This window comes from Pseudophryne corroboree, chromosome 7 (genome assembly GCF_028390025.1).
Source record: "Pseudophryne corroboree isolate aPseCor3 chromosome 7, aPseCor3.hap2, whole genome shotgun sequence".
Classification (NCBI taxonomy): Eukaryota; Metazoa; Chordata; class Amphibia; order Anura; family Myobatrachidae; genus Pseudophryne; species Pseudophryne corroboree.
The window spans coordinates 8,691,138-8,708,958 of record NC_086450.1 but is presented as its reverse complement, the minus strand read 5'-3'; the positions used below and the strand labels follow the sequence as shown (position 1 = coordinate 8,708,958).

Genomic DNA, 17,821 nt, shown 5'->3' with positions numbered 1-17,821 from the left:
GAGGTAGGTACAGCAGTGGCCTTCTGTACCGTACTCCTATATATTATATACTGGTGGTCAGCAAAATTATGCACTGTACTCCTACTATATACTGTCTACAATGCAGCACAGATATGGAGTGTTTTTCAGGCAGACAACGTATACTGGTGGTCACTGGTCAGCAAAACTCTGCACTGTACTCCTCCTATATAATATTATACTGGTGGTCCCCAGTCCTCACAATAAAGCAGCACACTGAGCACAGATATGGAGTGTTTTTCAGGCAGACAACGTATACTGGTGGTCACTGGTCAGCAAAACTCTGCACTGTACTCCTCCTATATAATATTATACTGGCAGTCCCCAGTCCCCACAATAAAGCAGCACACTGAGCACAGATATGGAGTGTTTTTCAGGCAGACAACGTATACTGGTGGTCACTGTCAGCAAAACTCTGCACTGTACTCCTGCTATATATAATACAGCTGCTCCCCAGTCCCCACAATAAAGCAGTGCAAGCACAGATATATGCAGCACACTGAGCACAGATATGGAGTGTTTTTCAGGCAGACAACGTATACTGGTGGTCACTGTCAGCAAAACTCTGCACTGTACTCCTGCTATATAATACAGCTGCTCCCCAGTCCCCACAATTAAGCAGTGTGAGCACAGATATATGCAGCACACTGAGCACATATAAGGAGCATTTTTTTAAGGAAGAGAACGGATAACTGGTGGTCACTGATCAGCAAAACTCTGCACTGTACTCCTCCTATATTATACAGCTGCTCCCCAGTCCTCCCCACAATTAAGCAATAAAGCACAATCAATCAAGTTCAACAATAAACGGAGAGGACGCCAGCCACGTCCTCTCCCTAACATTTCCAATGCACGAGTGAAAATGGCGGCGACGCGCGGCTGCTTATATAGAATCCGAATCTCGCGAGAATCCGACAGCGGGATGATGACGTTCGGGCGCGCTCGGGTTAACCGAGCCATACGGGAGAATCCGAGTATGCCTCGGACCCGTGTAAAATGGGTGAAGTTCTGGTGGGTTCGGTTTCCGAGGAACCGAACCCGCTCATCACTACTTCTCAGAGAAATGTATTTAGGCAACAAAAATAAACATTTGCTCCCGAACGCTTGCAGACATCTTATTAACTTGGGACCAAAAGGCAAAGACGATTCAGGAGCTTGTAACACCCCGTTCCCTGACCCCCATCTCTTTATTTTCATCACGTCACCTGTAGATCCTCCTAAGAGCTTCCTGTGGATCAGAACCACTGGATAGTCGGCAGAACTCTGTCACAGTGGGGCTCATTACAGGACAGCCAAGCGAAGGATTAAAGTGTCAGCTTTGTCGGTCACGAGAACACATTAGAAGAACAGTAGGGCTGATCGAGGAACCCCCTCTTCAAAGCTTCAGCCCTTCCAGATCATCCTGCTACCAGTGGGTCATAGCCCCTCTTCCCATCACCAACATCGGAGGAAGAGTAAATGTGTTCAGTTCAGTGCGTCAGTGCAAGGGAGACGCTTTAGGCAGCTGCCTAGTGGTGGCCTATTGCTCAAAAGAACAAACAGGAACCTAATCCCGTAGATCATATTCATTTGCATGAATAATTCTTGTAAGATTATGCGTTGTTCCTTTAAGTGCCTAGACACGTGGTTCCAAAACTCCGCCCACAACGGTCCAGGTTCTAAGGATACTGATGGCTGCACACAGATTGTTAAATAAAATTGACTGAGCTACTAATGAAGTCACCTGTACTCAAGAAAGGATATACTTAAAACCTGTCATGTTACGATGCCTTGAGGGCCGAGTGTGAGAACCTCCGCATTACATATATTACAGCTGGGGTGTGTCTGCCCCCATGCCAGCTGCAAAGGGAGTTTGCTGGTTTGGAGTTGGCAGCTGGACCCAGGGCTGCCATCAGAAATTGTGGGGCCCGGGACCGACAAAATAGACAGTGCCCCTCCCCCCAAAAAGAGATTCTGCTGCACCGCTCCACCCCATGTGATGTCATACATTGTGACGTTACATATAGGCGTAGCATTGGGGACCTACAGGAACTAGTCACAGAGAGCTGACGCGCAGGGAAGGATTGTTTTAAGTAGAGATGAGCGGGTTCGGTTTCTCGGAAACCGAACCCCCCCGAACTTCACCCTTTTTACACGGGTCCGAGGCAGGTTCAAACCTTCCCGCCTTGCTCGGCTAACCCGAGCGCGCCCGAACGTCATCATCCCGCTGTCGGATTCTCGCGAGATTCGGATTCTATATAAGCAGCCGCGCGTCGCCGCCATTTTCACTCGTGCATTGGAGATGATAGGGAGAGGACGTGGCTGGCGTCCTCTCCGTTTATTGTTCAACTTGATTGCTTTATTGCTTAATTGTGGGGAGGACTGGGGAGCAGCTGTTAGGAGGAGTACAGTGCAGAGTTTTGCTGATAAGTGACCACCAGTTTTTATCCGTTCTCTGCCTGAAAAAAACGCTCAGTGTGCTGCATAATATATCTGTGCTCACACTGCTTAATTGTGGGGACTGGGGAGCAGCTGTATTATATAGCAGGAGTACAGTGCAGAGTTTTGCTGACAGTGACCACCAGTATACGTTGTCTGCCTGAAAAACACTCCATATCTGTGCTCAGTGTGCTGCTTTATTGTGGGGACTGGGGACCACCAGTATAATTAATATTATATAAGAGGAGTACAGTGCAGAGTTTTGCTGACACAGTGACCACCAGTATACTATATATAGCAGTACGGTAGGCCACTGCTGTACCTACCTCTGTGTCGTCATTCATTAAGTATACTATCCATCTACATTCTATACCTGTGGTGCATTTTAGTTTTGCAGTTTGCTGACACAGTGACCACCAGTATACTATATATAGCAGTACGGTAGGCCACTGCTGTACCTACCTCTGTGTCGTCATTCATTAAGTATACTATCCATCTACATTCTATACCTGTGGTGCATTTTAGTTTTGCAGTTTGCTGACACAGTGACCACCAGTATACTATATATAGCAGTACGGTAGGCCGCTGCTGTACCTACCTCTGTGTCGTCATTCATTAAGTATACTATCCATCTACATTCTATAACCTGTGGTGCATTTTAGTTTTGCAGTTTGCTGACACAGTGACCACCAGTATACTATATATAGCAGTACGGTAGGCCACTGCTGTACCTACCTCTGTGTCGTCATTCATTAAGTATACTATCCATCTACATTCTATACCTGTGGTGCATTTTAGTTTTGCAGTTTGCTGACACAGTGACCACCAGTATACTATATATAGCAGTACGGTAGGCCACTGCTGTACCTACCTCTGTGTCGTCATTCATTAAGTATACTATCCATCTACATTCTATACCTGTGGTGCATTTTAGTTTTGCAGTTTGCTGACACAGTGACCACCAGTATACTATATATAGCAGTACGGTAGGCCACTGCTGTACCTACCTCTGTGTCGTCATTCATTAAGTATACTATCCATCTACATTCTATACCTGTGGTGCATTTTAGTTTTGCAGTTTGCTGACACAGTGACCACCAGTATACTATATATAGCAGTACGGTAGGCCACTGCTGTACCTACCTCTGTGTCGTCATTCATTAAGTATACTATCCATCTACATTCTATACCTGTGGTGCATTTTAGTTTTGCAGTTTGCTGACACAGTGACCACCAGTATACTATATATAGCAGTACGGTAGGCCACTGCTGTACCTACCTCTGTGTCGTCATTCATTAAGTATACTATCCATCTACATTCTATACCTGTGGTGCATTTTAGTTTTGCAGTTTGCTGACACAGTGACCACCAGTATACTATATATAGCAGTACGGTAGGCCACTGCTGTACCTACCTCTGTGTCGTCATTCATTAAGTATACTATCCATCTACATTCTATACCTGTGGTGCATTTTAGTTTTGCAGTTTGCTGACACAGTGACCACCAGTATACTATATATAGCAGTACGGTAGGCCACTGCTGTACCTACCTCTGTGTCGTCATTCATTAAGTATACTATCCATCTACATTCTATACCTGTGGTGCATTTTAGTTTTGCAGTTTGCTGACACAGTGACCACCAGTATACTATATATAGCAGTACGGTAGGCCACTGCTGTACCTACCTCTGTGTCGTCATCCATTAAGTATACTATCCATCTACATTCTATACCTGTGGTGCATTTTAGTTTTGCAGTTTGCTGACACAGTGACCACCAGTATACTACATATAGCAGTACGGTAGGCCACTGCTGTACCTACCTCTGTGTCGTCATTCATTAAGTATACTATCCATCTACATTCTATACCTGTGGTGCATTTTAGTTTTGCAGTTTGCTGACACAGTGACCACCAGTATACTATATATAGCAGTACGGTAGGCCACTGCTGTACCTACCTCTGTGTCGTCATTCATTAAGTATACTATCCATCTACATTCTATACCTGTGGTGCATTTTAGTTTTGCAGTTTGCTGACACAGTGACCACCAGTATACTATATATAGCAGTACGGTATGGAAGGCCACTGCTGTACCTACCTCTGTGTCGTCATTCATTAAGTATACTATCCATCTACAGTCTATACCTGTGGTGCGCCTCTTTTCTTCTTTGCATTATGTGCTGTTTGGGGACAATTTTTTTGAAGTGCCATCCTGTCTTGACACTGCAGTGCTACTCCTAGATGGGCCAGGTGTTTGTGTCGGCCACTTGTGTCGCTTAGCTTAGTCACACAGCGACCTTGGTGCGCCTCTTTTTTTCTTTGCATCATGTGCTGTTTGGGGACAATTTTTTTGAAGTGCCATCCTGTCTTGACTGACACTGCAGTGCCACTCCTAGATGGGCCAGGTATTTGTGTCGGCCACTTGTGTCGCTTAGCTTAGTCACACAGCGACCTTGGTGCGCCTCTTTTTTTCTTTGCATCATGTGCTGTTTGGGGACAATTTTTTTGAAGTGCCATCCTGTCTTGACACTGCAGTGCCACTCCTAGATGGGCCAGGTGTTTGTGTCAGCCACTTGTGTCGCTTAGCTTAGTCACACAGCGACCTTGGTGCGCCTCTTTATTTCTTTGCATCATGTGCTGTTTGGGGACAATTTTTTTGAAGTGCCATCCTGTCTTGATTGACACTGCAGTGCCACTCCTAGATGGGCCAGGTGTTTGTGTCGGACACTTGTGTTGCTTAGCTTAGTCACACAGCGACCTTGGTGCGCCTCTTTATTTCTTTGCATCATGTGCTGTTTGGGGACAATTTTTTTGAAGTGCCATCCTGTCTTGATTGACACTGCAGTGCCACTCCTAGATGGGCCAGGTGTTTGTGTCGGCCACTTGTGTCGCTTAGCTTAGTCACACAGTGACCTTGGTGCGCCTCTTTTTTTCTTTGCATCATGTGCTGTTTGGGGACTATTTTTTAAATCTGCCATCCTGTCTGACACTGCAGTGCCACTCCTAGATGGGCCAGGTGTTTGTGTCGGCCACTTGTGTCGCTTAGCTTAGCCATCCAGCGACCTCGGTGCAAATTGTAGGACTAAAAATAATATTGTGAGGTGTGAGGTGTTCAGAATAGACTGGAAATGAGTGGAAATTATGGTAATTGAGGTTAATAATACTATGGGATCAAAATGACCCCCAAATTCTATGATTTAAGCTGTTTTTTAGGGTTTTTTGAAAAAAACACCCGAATCCAAAACACACCCGAATCCGACAAAAAATTTTCGGTGAGGTTTTGCCAAAACGCGTCCGAATCCAAAACACGGCCGCGGAACCGAATCCAAAACCAAAACACAAAACCCGAAAAATGTCCGGTTCACATCACTAGTTTTAAGTAGTCCTCCCTGCGCATCAGCCCGCTGTTGATTCACAGTTCTACAGGTATTGGTGGTAGGAGCCAGGGGTGGGTCCCTCTCTCTGTAAGGGCCTGGGACACCAGTTCTCACAGTCCCCCCCTGATGGCTGCCCTGGCTGGACCTCTAGGTCTCTGGTCCTCCTACATGGGACAGGGCAGCTCCCCAGCAGCAGGATCTCCTGTAGCCCCAAACAATTCTGGTAATCAGACTTCCTCTTCACACAGTATCTGTAAGAACAAAGAAACAGATTATGTGCAAGAAATACGACGTGTCAAATCCCTTTATACTAAATGTGCGTGGTCATTATCAGTAGGGATTGAGGCAGATTTATCCTCTATTATCTGTTCCCGGAGCGAGATTCCAGGCAGTATGTGGGATTATTGGTGATTTCCTTTTCATCCCCATTGTTCCGCTGTCATTACCGTCTTTGTTTTATAGTTTAAAAAAAAAACAGAAGTGAAACAGGGTCTTCTATTCCCGGCAGCAGACAATTCAGAGCTGATCGTAGATGTGTGAATTACCGATTATCAAATGACTGTGCATGCATACAGATCGTAACGCGCACGGATGTGCGAGACCAAACAGTGCAGAAATCCTACGGGTTTTTTTATCGCTAGGTGTACGCAAGGTGATTGACAGGAAGAGGATGATTGGGGGTGGTAACTGGCTGTTTTTCTGTGTCATGGAAAACGCAGGCGTTCCCAAGCGTTATCAGGGCTGGTGTGTGACGTCAGCTCCGCACCGATCAGCCTGTGTGTATCGCACTGTAGGAGTAAGTCCTGGGCTGCGCACAGACTGGAGAAATCATTCCATGGTGAGAGAGTTGTGAACGGAGTTGCAGATGTCCGCTGTCTGGCGAAGTTTTTGCACGGCGTACACATGCATTCACACACTTGCGCGGGGCGGGTTTTCACTCTCTCTGGGCGGCGGCTATCTGATCGCAGCCCGCTGCAGAAACGCAGAGGAGCCATCAGGTCTGAATTAGAAACCCAGTCAGGACCGGCTCTACCATTAGGCAGGTTTATGCTGCTGCCTAGGGGCGCCCCTGCTCCTGGCCCATAACTCCTTTTAAATTGCCTGCTAGAAACTCAGAAACATACTCCTGCTCTGGTTTTGTGGGCAGAGTGTTAAGAACTGATCCTTCTGAAGTTTTGCATCCTTGGAAAAAAAAACACAATGTTCCCCGTTCGTTTCCATTGTTTGGAATATTGATGCAGAAGGTTAGTTCACAACAGAATGTTTGTGTGTGGCCAACAGTGAAGGAGAATCTGCCGAAAACCCAGCATACAGCCGCGCAATCTCCATGGTAACTCATTTGCGTCCAAAACGCCTAACCCGAACCTCCCCTACCACAGACTCTCTAACCTTCCACTGCAGGTCTGTGCAGAATGTCGGCATTTCACATGTTGAAATTTCGACATTGTGAACCTGCCGACATGTTTAATGTTGACATCATAACTGTCAACACTGTGATGTTGACGTTATGAATGGCGGCACTGTGTCGACATTAAACACGCTGGCCAGTGCAGGATGTCGGCATGTGCAGAATGTTGACACTTTGATGACATCTCCCTGGTGCTTATCCATCCTCTTCTATGTAGTAACTGTAAATGAACTGATTTGCTGTTTCCGGATTGCGGAACCTGCAGAGCCTACGGGGAAAGGCCTGCATGTGGCGGTGCTCAGCAACTGGCGCACATACCGTACCAGCCCCTGCAAGCTGTCCCCCCTTAGTAAATATCTAGTGTATACACATTAAAAAATATTTTACTAGCTCACGCCTTGTTTTATTATTATGTTATATTATATGGGCAAACGCTAAATTAGGGTTTATAGCCAAATAATAAAATTGGGGGATGGGGGGCTAATATTGTGCCTGGGGCAGCCGACACCTATACCCGCCCCTGTGCCCATCACCCACTAGTGCAGCTGTTACATGAAACCTCTCCGCTACTAGCAGGGGTCATACACTAGATATATTACATGTGCATCTTACAATGAAGCGCAACGGAATATGCTGCGCTATATAAGAAACTGTTAATAAATAAAATAAATAAATGAAGAACACACCATGCATGTAGTTCAATGTTTACGGTTGTGCCGCCTTGCTCCTGGTATTTACCTCGGTGCCAGCCACTGGCTGTGGGTATGAGAATACCCAGGCACCACGTCATTGCCTGCTGAGTACAAATTATAGACTGCACGTTCCAAATGTGTCGACGCAGGCAGCCCCTGTGCAAGCCCTAGTGGGTGTGGTGGACCATGGTCTGTGTGAGTCCTCTGTCCTCCTCCTTCTAGGAAACCAGCCCAGCTTGTACTCATTCAGGACACACTCCACTCATCTGTGTTGGATCATCTGCACCCCGGCCGGGGTCAGGCCAGATGTGACCTGTTACAGAGCTAGAAGTGACAGTATATGGGAGCGGGTGAGTCACAGTATTCCTGTCAGGAGGAGAGCTGCAATAACCACACTCCATCTGTGCAGGCAGGCAGCAGCGACTGCTGAGGTGAGTGACTATTATACCATTATAACTGATACCAGTGGCTGCACCCACCTCCCCTGGCAGCTCCTTTCAGGGGGATGCATTCCATAAACCGGCTGCCAGGATGATAGTATATAGGAGTGGATGAGTCACAGTATTCCTGTCAGGAGGAGAGCTGCAATAACCACACTCCATCTGTGCAGGCAGGCAGCAGCGACTGCTGAGGTGAGTGACTATTATACTATTATAACTTATCCCAGGGCTGGACCCACCTCCCCTGGCAGCTCCTTTCAGGGGGATGCATTCCATAAACCGGCTGCCAGGATGATAGTATATAGGAGTGGATGAGTCACAGTATTCCTGTCAGGAGGAGAGCTGCAATAACCGCACTCCATCTGTGCAGGCAGGCAGCAGTGACTGCTGAGGTGAGTGACCATTATACCATTATAACTGATACCAGCGGCTGCACCCCGACCCACCTCCCCTGGCAGCTCCTTCCAGGGGGATGCATTCAATAAACCGGCTGTCAGGATGACAGTATATGGGAGCGGATGAGTCACAGTATTCCTGTCAGGAGGAGAGCTGCAATAACCACACTCCATCTGTGCAGGCAGGCAGCAGCGACTGCTGAGGTGAGTGATCATTATACCATTATAACTTATCTCAGTGCTGGACCCTGACCCACCTCCCCTGGCAGCTCCTTTCAGGGGGATGCATTCAATAAAGCGGCTGCCGGGATCCCAGCGGTCAGGATATAAGGATTGCATTATGTCAATATATCAATTGGAGATAGATTAATACTGTATGATAACTGGGGGCTAATTCAGACCTGATTGCTAGGCTGCGTTTTCATACAGCGGGCGATCAGGTCTAAACTGTGCATGCGTATGCACCGCAATGCGTAGGCGCGTCGCACAGTTACAAGCGGATCACCGCTCAGCGATGGGTTTGTGCGAAGAATCCGTTCACACGGGCGTTCGCAAGGAGATTGACAGGAAGAAGGCGTTTGTGGGTGGCAACTGACCGTTTTCAGGGAGTGGTTGGAAAATTGCAGGCGTGTCCAAGCGTTTGCAGGGCGGGTGTCTGACGTCAATTCCGGTCCCGGACAGGCTGATGTGATCGCAGCGGCTGAGTAAGTCCTGGGCAGCGCAGAGACTGGGCAAGATCTGTTTGTACGGCTCTGCTACACATGCGTTTGCACACTTGCACAGCGAGAATACACTCCCCTATGGGCGGCGACTATGCGAATGCAGGACTGCAAAAAAGACCTAGCGAGCGAACAGGTCTGAATTAGCCCCTCAGTACTAAGCTCAGGGGTGAACAAAAATATAAAGGGTCTGATGGACTTCTCCGTATGGCAAGGATATTTGGGGAGTGGATGTTTTGTTTTTGTTGGGGGGGAGTTACAACTAAATTCACGCAATCTCCGAATTGTATGCATTCTACGTTAACACAATTACAAATGCACACTGACATTAACTAACATTAGTAGAATTTGATGTATACACTTTACTGACTATCCTTGGCAAGCTGCCGTTATTGCCTCCTGTGTAACTTAGGGGGACATTTACTAAGCGGTGATAAGAGCGGAGACATGAGCCAGTTGAGAAGTTGCCCATGGCAACCAATCAGCACTGAAGTAACATCTATAATTTGCATACTATAAAATGATACAGAGCTGCTGATTGGTTGATGGGGCCACTTCTCCACTGGCTCACTTCTCCGCTCTTATCACTGCTTAGTAAATGTCCCCCTATGTCTAGGCCCTGAAAAGTGTTTATTGCAGCGTTTTTGGGGGGTCATTCAGATCCGATCGCTGCTGTGCGTTTTCACACAGCGGGCGAACAGGTACTAACTGCGCATGCGTATGCACCGCAATGCGCACGCGCGTCGGCCAACAACAACGGGCATCGCCAGTCAGAGATGGGATGGTGCGATAATTGTGATCGCATGGGTGTTCGCAAGGTGATTGACAGGAAGAGGGCGTTTGTGGGTGGTAACTGGCCGTTTTCTGGGAGTGTCTGGAAAAACGCAAGCGTTCCAAAGCGTTTTCAGGGTGGGTGTGTGACGTCAGCTCCGGCCCCGATCAGCCTGATTCTATCGCACTGTAGGAGTAAGTCCTGGGCTGCGCACACACTGCACACACTGGATTTTTGCAGCTTGGCGTACACATGGGATTGCACACTTGCACGGCGAATTTACACTCCCCCTGGGGGCGGCGACTATCTGATCGCAGGACAGCAAAGTGAGCAGCCCAGTGATCAGATCTGAATCACCCCCGATAGATAGATAGATAGATAGATAGATAGATAGATAGATAGATAGATAGATAGATAGATAGATAGATGATTCTATACAAGCCAGCCAGCGTCAGCTCTCTCCTGCTTTATCTCTACATTGGATAAGTGCATAGTGACCGAGTGACTTGTCCTCAAGTGCTCTGCTATATGCCCCTTTTCCAGAAGCTAAAACTGAATCTGGATAAATGGAGACGATACCATAGAGTAGAGGCGGCCTGTCGCACAACTTCTATACCCACCAAACCAGCGCACAACAGGGGTGCAGGGTGGAAATCGCTGTATTGTGGGGCACACACGTTACACAGTGACTAATAAAATGTAACTGTAACACGTATACAAAATAAAATCTGGTGTTTTAATATATCACAGCTTAATTTACTATGTATACAAAGAAAATGTATTACATTTTGTTGGTAACTATTAATGTGTGTGCACACTTTCTGCCAAATCAACGCAAATTACCCGGTAATATCAGCTCCACCGGATCATAAGCAAATGTTTGATGTTTTATTTATGTTTTTTTTTTTAACAAATCTGAATGAAAGAGGTTAATAAATTCATAGCACGATAACAAACGTCAGACAAACGAGAACATTCTTATCTCTGAATTATCCCTCTTAGCAGATAGCATCCAAACAGGGCTGTAACTGTAATACATCATCTACTGATAACGGGGCTAATTCAGCTTGGATCGCAAATCACGATATTTACGATCGCCCCGCGGGCGCATGCCTAGCGCCCGTCCTGTGCATGCGCCCGCGCTTTCTTCCGGGGGGAAGGGGCACAGAATATGCGCTCGCCTCTGCCTGTCAATCAGGTAGAGGCGGGGCGGGGGCGGGCAACGCTCCTTTTCCAAGGTGGAGACGGAGTGTTGCGGGGGCGGTGCGGCACAAACGGGGGCGTGTTGGGGGTGTGACCCTGGCGGCTACGTGACGTCACACACAGCCGCCGCGATCGCAAACATGGTGTCGGGACTACTGCGGGGCTGCAGGAGCCATCCTTAGTTTCTGCTAGCGCAATGCAATTTCTGCTTGTTAAACTGGGGGAGGCGCCGGTCAGCATGCTGGGCAAAATATGGAGTGGTATCTGTCTGTGTACAGGGCGCATAAGAAATATTTGTTACATAAAATACATCCCTTTTATTACTGAGGAGAAGATGTATCCTTCGTGTGACAACTTGAAAATTTCTCTGATTCGTTCTTCCTCCTCTCGTAGAACCATACAGTGATCCCAGTGTTCATCAAAAACAAAAGTAAAAAGAAAATGTGTAGGACAGTTTTGCACCAATCTGATTATTTCCACAACTCAGGAAGTAGAAAGGGCGTACCCCACTCACACAGAAACTTTTGTAAAATCTGTGACTTTTACTTTGGCATTTGTAGTGGACGGGCAGCATTGCGCCACACAGGCGAACGGTTCAGAACAAACTTTTTCTTTTGTTGGCATGCTGGGCAGCCTTGCCCAGCGATGGGCGGCCCCCCAGTATGCACTCCAAAGGATTGCAAATTCTGCTAATTAGCAGAATTTGCAATCTTTACTGAATTAGGCCCAATGGGGGTCATTCCGAGTTGTTCGCTCGGTAAATTTCTTCGCATCGCAGCGATTTTCCGCTTATTGCGCATACGCAATGTTCGCACTGTGACTGCGCCAAGTAAATTTGCTATGCAGTTAGGAAATTTAGTCACGGCATTACGAGGTTTTTTCTTCGTTCTGGTGATCGTAATGTGATTGACAGGAAGTGGGTGTTTCTGGGCGGAAACTGGCCGTTTTATGGGAGTGTGTGAATAAACGCTACCGTTTCTGGGAAAAACGTGGGAGTGGCTGGAGAAACGGAGGAGTGTCTGGGCGAACGCTGGGTGTGTTTGTGACGTCAAACCAGGAACGACAAGCACTGAACTGATCGCACTGGCAGAGTAAGTCTCGAGCTACTCAGAAACTGCACAGAGAAGTATTTTAGCAATATTGCGAATCTTTCGTTCGCAATTTTGCTAAGCTAAGATTCACTCCCAGTAGGCGGCGGCTTAGCGTGTGCAAAGCTGCTAAAAGCAGCTTGCGAGCGAACAACTCGGAATGACCCCCAATGAGCGGAGCTCCCGTACACCAGCGGCCGGCACACAACGCCCTGCAGCTGCGGGACTGCACCGGAGTTAACCCAGCACTGCCGCGGCCGCCGTACAAAGTCCAGGCCGCGGCAGAGCAACCAATATTTGAAATGAAATTTTTTTTACTTTTGGCACTAGGCACCGGTAATACATTTAAAATCGGCACCTAGCACCCATTCACCCCTTTAAAGATGGCGCTGCTGCATGGGGTCTAACCCCATCAATGCTGCGGCTGCCACAGACTTGTGGGTTGGGGGTCTCTGGACACCCCCTATCCCACATAAAACATCGCCGCGGCCGCACGAAGTAGTCCGGGGCTGCGGCACATCAAAATATTTGAAATACATATTCACACAGCCGGCGCCTAGCGACAATAATTCATTTTAAATATGGGGTCCAGCGCCTATTATTTGGAAATGGCGCCGCAGCACAGGGTTTAACCCCTTCAGTGCTGCAGTGGCGATTTTCCATGTGGGACGTGGGTCTCTGAAATATGTTATCATTAAGTCTTCTATACAGTGTAGAACACATCATGTTGCACATTTCCTCCCATCCCCCTTTGAATATGGTGTTTCCCTGCAATTTCCTCTGGCCGGGAAATGCTGCAAACAGATAATCGCGCTCATTAAAGCCAGAGAGCCATAATGCCCCTCTTACAATAATATTTACTCCATCAGTGGGGCACAGCTGATCCGCAGTGTGTAATAATAATGTCTGCATTGTACACGTGCTGAGGGAACAAGGGAAGTCTGTGTTTCTATACAATAACTTTTCTTCCTCATGGACAGAAATATCCCCCTTTCCTGCTTCCCCCCGGCACTCTGATTTCTCCGGCCCAGGCTGTAGATAGCAAAATAATGTGAAATTAGCAGATGGGGCCCAAGGTTCTGCCGACAGTGTATTCAGTAAAGTCTGAACAGTATGAAACGGTTCTACAAGAACAACCAGAGTCAGACTGTCGGCACATCATGGAGAGATGTATCAGGGATAGGGATAAGATTTGATAAATCCCCCCCCCCCCCCCCATCTCTTCTAACTTTCTTCGAAATTAACGTTCATTGAAGTATCCGCACTTCTTAAAACTTTGAATTATGTAATTATATGAAAAAGACCTTTATCATCAGTCATATAATGAAGTTAAGTTCAAGCACATTAGGCAATTAGTATGAAGGATGGGTGAAAAGTTTTGTATCCTTGGTAAAAATGAACTCACTTTGACAAGTACAATGATGTGTATTGTAGTACTTTTGTTTTCGCTTGGAATGATATACAGGTCATTTGCTAATTATCACAAGCTGAGTTTGATATACAGGTAATTTCCTGGGTATGATATACAGGACAGTTGCTCGGTATGATAGTATGATATACAGTACAGTTGCTGGGTATGATATACAGGACAGTTGCTAGGTGTGATATACAGGTCAGTTGCTCCGTATGATATACAGGACAGTTGCTAGGTATGATATACGGGCCAGTTGCTCGGTATGATATACAGGACAGTTGCTCGGTATGATATACAGGTAAGTTGCTGGATGTGATATACAGGACAGTTGCTCGGTATGATATACAGGTCAGTTGCTCGGTATGATATACAGGACAGTTGCTCGGTATGATACTGTATACAGGTCAGTTGCTTGGTGTGATATACAGGACAGTTGCTGGGTATGATATACAGGTCAGTTGCTCGGTATGATACTGTATACAGGTCAGATGCTAGGTATGATATACATTTCAGTTACTGGGTATGATATACAGGTCAGTTACTGGGTATGATATACAGGTCAGTTGCTCGGTATGATACTGTATACAGGTCAGTTGCTGGGTGTGATATACAGGACAGCTGCTGGGTATGATATACAGGACAGTTGCTGGGTATGATATACAGGTCAGTTACTGGGTATGATATACAGTTGTTGCTGGGTATGATATACAGGACAGTTGCTCGGTATGATATACAGTTGTTGCTGGGTATGATATACAGGTCAGTTGCTCGGTATGATATACAGTTGTTGCTGGGTATGATATACAGGACAGTTGCTCGGTATGATATACAGTTGTTGCTGGGTATGATATACAGGACAGTTGCTGGGTATGATATACAGTTGTTGCTGGGTATGATATACAGGTCAGTTGCTCGATATGATATACAGTTGTTGCTGGGTATGATATACAGGACAGTTGCTGGGTATGATATACAGGTCAGTTACTGGGTATGATATACAGTTGTTGCTGGGTATGATATACAGGACAGTTACTGGGTATGATACTGTATACAGGACAGTTGCTGGGTATGATATACAGGACAGTTGCTGGGTATGATATACAGGTCAGTTGCTCGGTATGATATACAGGTCAGTTGCTGGGTATGATATACAGGACAGTTGCTGGTTATGATATACAGGACAGTTGTTGGGTATGATATACAGGTCAGTCACTGGGTATGATATACAGTTGTTGCTGGGTATGATATACAGGACAGTTGCTGGGTATGATATACAGGACAGTTGCTGGGTATGATATACAGGTCAGTTGCTCGGTATGATATACAGGTCAGTTGCTGGGTATGATATACAGGACAGTTGCTGGTTATGATATACAGGACAGTTGCTGGGTATGATATACAGGTCAGTTACTGGGTATGATATACAGGTCAGTTGCTCGGTATGATACTGTATACAGGTCAGTTGCTAGGTATGATATACAGGACAGTTGCTGGTTATGATATACAGGACAGTTGCTGGGTATGATATACAGGACAGTTACTGGGTATGATATACAGGTCAGTTGCTCGGTATGATACTGTATACAGGTCAGTTGCTAGGTATGATATACAGGACAGTTGCTGGTTATGATATACAGGACAGTTGCTGGGTATGATATACAGGACAGTTGCTGGGTATGATATACAGGTCAGTTGCTCGGTATGATATACAGGACAGTTGCTCGGTATGATATACAGGTCAGTTGCTAGGTATGATATACAGGACAGTTGCTGGTTATGATATAAAGGACAGTTGCTCGTATGATATACAGGTCAGTTGCTAGGTATGATATACAGGTCAGTTGCTCGGTATGATACTGTATACAGGTCAGTTGCTGGGTATGATATACAGGACAGTTGCTGGGTATGATATACAGGACAGTTGCTGGGTATGATATACAGGTCAGTTACTGGGTATGATATATAGTTGTTGCTGGGTATGATATACAGGTCAGTTGCTCGGTATGATACTGTATACAGGTCAGTTGCTGGGTGTGATATACAGGACAGCTGCTGGGTATGATATACAGGACAGTTGCTGGGTATGATATACAGGTCAGTTACTGGGTATGATATACAGTTGTTGCTGGGTATGATATACAGGACAGTTGCTCGGTATGATATACAGTTGTTGCTGGGTATGATATACAGGTCAGTTGCTCGGTATGATATACAGTTGTTGCTGGGTATGATATACAGGACAGTTGCTCGGTATGATATACAGTTGTTGCTGGGTATGATATACAGGACAGTTGCTGGGTATGATATACAGTTGTTGCTGGGTATGATATACAGGTCAGTTGCTCGATATGATATACAGTTGTTGCTGGGTATGATATACAGGACAGTTGCTGGGTATGATATACAGGTCAGTTACTGGGTATGATATACAGTTGTTGCTGGGTATGATATACAGGACAGTTACTGGGTATGATACTGTATACAGGACAGTTGCTGGGTATGATATACAGGACAGTTGCTGGGTATGATATACAGGTCAGTTGCTCGGTATGATATACAGGTCAGTTGCTGGGTATGATATACAGGACAGTTGCTGGTTATGATATACAGGACAGTTGCTGGGTATGATATACAGGTCAGTCACTGGGTATGATATACAGTTGTTGCTGGGTATGATATACAGGACAGTTGCTGGGTATGATATACAGGACAGTTGCTGGGTATGATATACAGGTCAGTTGCTCGGTATGATATACAGGTCAGTTGCTGGGTATGATATACAGGACAGTTGCTGGTTATGATATACAGGACAGTTGCTGGGTATGATATACAGGTCAGTTACTGGGTATGATATACAGGTCAGTTGCTCGGTATGATACTGTATACAGGTCAGTTGCTAGGTATGATATACAGGACAGTTGCTGGTTATGATATACAGGACAGTTACTGGGTATGATATACAGGACAGTTACTGGGTATGATATACAGGACAGTTACTGGGTATGATATACAGGACAGTTACTGGGTATGATATACAGGACAGTTACTGGGTATGATATACAGGTCAGTTGCTGGGTATGATGTACAGGTTATTTGCTGGGTATGATATACAGGTCAGTTGCTGGGTATGATATACAGGACAGTTACTGGGTATGATATACAGGTCAGTTGCTCGGTATGATACTGTATACAGGTCAGTTGCTCGGTATGATATACAGGACAGTTGCTCGTATGATATACAGGTCAGTTGCTAGGTATGATATACAGGACAGTTGCTCGGTATGATATACAGGTCAGTTGCTGGGTATGATATACAGGACAGTTGCTGGGTATGATATACAGGACAGTTGCTGGGTATGATATACAGGTCAGTTACTGGGTATGATATACGGGTCAGTTGCTCGGTATGATACTGTATACAGGTCAGTTGCTAGGTATGATATACAGGTCAGTTACTGGGTATGATATACAGGTCAGTTGCTCGGTATGATACTGTATACAGGTCAGTTGCTGGGTATGATATACAGGACAGTTACTGGGTATGATATACAGGACAGTTACTGGGTATGATATACAGGACAGTTACTGGGTATGATATACAGGACAGTTACTGGGTATGATATACAGGACAGTTACTGGGTATGATATACAGGTCAGTTGCTGGGTATGATGTACAGGTTATTTGCTGGGTATGATATACAGGTCAGTTGCTGGGTATGATATACAGGACAGTTACTGGGTATGATATACAGGACAGTTACTGGGTATGATATACAGGACAGTTGCTGGGTATGATATATAGGACAGTTACTGGGTATGATATACAGGACAGTTACTGGGTATGATATACAGGACAGTTACTGGGTATGATATAC

The 17,821-nt window shown here is 46.0% G+C and overlaps 1 protein-coding gene across 4 annotated transcripts in view; it reads left to right on the top strand.

Moving 5' to 3' along the window:
* Positions 1–17,821, top strand: part of CMKLR2 (chemerin chemokine-like receptor 2) — a 186,349-nt gene that overhangs the window by 122,968 nt on the left and 45,560 nt on the right. Inside the window, exon 1 of one of the 4 annotated variants that reach the window (XM_063932663.1) lies at positions 8,105–8,265. The exons of 1 other annotated variant lie outside the window; for it this stretch is intronic. Coding sequence is in view for 1 of the 3 variants with exons in the window: in XM_063932661.1 (XP_063788731.1) it covers positions 8,874–8,954 (81 nt within the window). In the remaining 2 variants the exon portion in view is untranslated. Of the gene's footprint in view, positions 1–8,104; positions 8,266–8,696; positions 8,748–8,779; positions 8,955–17,821 lie in introns of those variants that run through there. 2 more of the 4 variants (XM_063932662.1, XM_063932661.1) reach the window with 2 other exon arrangements.